At 62.0% G+C, this 1407-nt stretch overlaps 1 protein-coding gene across 1 annotated transcript in view; it reads right to left on the bottom strand.

Moving 5' to 3' along the window:
• Nucleotides 1-1407, bottom strand: part of CRMP1 (collapsin response mediator protein 1) — a 51636-nt gene that overhangs the window by 49253 nt on the left and 976 nt on the right. The window contains exons 2-3 of the mRNA XM_009635502.2: nucleotides 1207-1213; nucleotides 773-790 (exon numbers count right to left, since the gene is read on the bottom strand). Coding sequence (XP_009633797.1) covers nucleotides 773-790; nucleotides 1207-1213 — 25 coding nt within the window. The remainder of the gene's footprint in view (nucleotides 1-772; nucleotides 791-1206; nucleotides 1214-1407) is intronic.

Below are 1407 nucleotides of genomic sequence, written 5' to 3'. Positions count from 1 at the left end.
CACAGCGCTGACCCCGATGGCAGTGCCTTGCTGTGTCCCCATGGCGCTGCCCTGCTCGGTCTCCATGGCGATGCCTGCTCTGTCCCCATGGCACTGCCCTGCTCTGACCCCCTGGCGCTGCCTCAGATGGCACTGCCACCTCTGTCCCACCGATGGCTCTGACCCCAGCAGCATTGCCCTGCTCTGCCGCCCTTGTCACTGTCCCAGTGGCACTCCCTGCTCTGCCCCGTCCCCAGGGAGGGCGTGGGGGCTGGCACAGCCCAGCACAGCCAGGCCAGGCCAGGCCAGGTAGATGCTATGCCAGCAGCTGCTGGAGAGGAAAATTGGCTGATCGAAACCTTTCCTTCCTCCCTGGCTCACAGAATGCCTCCCTCCACCCACGGTGCTTCACGAAGGCTCCGTGAACAACTGCAGGGAGGGTAAAAGGCCCTGCAAAGCTGCACCCGAGTTAATCACCCTGATGAGCAGCCAGGGGCTCTTGGCGCACCCCCCCCTGCGACACACACACAGACACAAGGCATTTCCCACCCAGGCCACATCCCTGACACACTTCCCCTCAGATCGCCATTCAGAGCTTGCAAAAAGCTCTGGCTGCCGCTGTGCAGGGGTCAGGCACATGGCTGCTGCGTACAGTGTGCCTTCCTAAGCCAGTGACCAAACCTTGCCTGCTTTACCCCCAACCTCCTCCTCACCCCCCCAAGCACATTCCAGAGCCAGACAACTTTGCAAGCCCAGTAAGATCCGGGGAGGTAGTGTGCAACGTGCTCACTACCCTGAGTCCCAGGCTGAGCTAGGAAGCAGGGAAGATGGGGAGGAGGCATCAGGGAAGTCCCAGAAGATGGGAGATGTTCGGGGTGTGCCATGCCCTCCCACTGCCTGGGGGTCCTGATGCAAAAGACACAGGGGTTCAGGTGAGCTGGGAAAGAGAAGACTGCACTGCAGCTGGCAGCCTCTGAAGGCAACCCTGAGGTCGTTGCAGTGAAGCGGCACCATCGGAGGCGCAGTGTCCCACCAACCCCTGCCTGCTAGTCCCAGTGTCCCACCACAGCAGGCACCCGCCAGGCTGCATGGGAGGCCATGTGGCACCTGCACACAGCCCCCAGGCCAGAGAGGACCAGCGCCCCATCTGTGCTCAAATTGAAGAGGGGGAGACAAGGGAGAAAACTCCCAGTTTAGCGTGTGGAAAGAGCAGAGCGTGGACAGGACACACAGCCTCCAAGCTGGGTGCTAGGGGAAAGGGTGCCTCTGTGCAGGGACATGACTGCAAGGCGGCATTTCTTTCTAAGGTGAAATCAACGCCAGCCCCGGTTCCCAGCAGAGCCATCCCCCCCGGGTCTGCCTCCAGTTTGCGCGCCACAGACAGGGTTAAGATGGAGAGGCACAGCTGGCGGGGGGGCTCGCCAGCCC

Source organism: Egretta garzetta, unplaced genomic scaffold (assembly GCF_000687185.1).
Source record: "Egretta garzetta isolate BGI_Z169 unplaced genomic scaffold, ASM68718v1 scaffold193, whole genome shotgun sequence".
Taxonomy (NCBI): Eukaryota; Metazoa; Chordata; class Aves; order Pelecaniformes; family Ardeidae; genus Egretta; species Egretta garzetta.
Note: the sequence above shows the minus strand (reverse complement) of the source record. Positions and strands in the feature narration are given on the sequence as shown.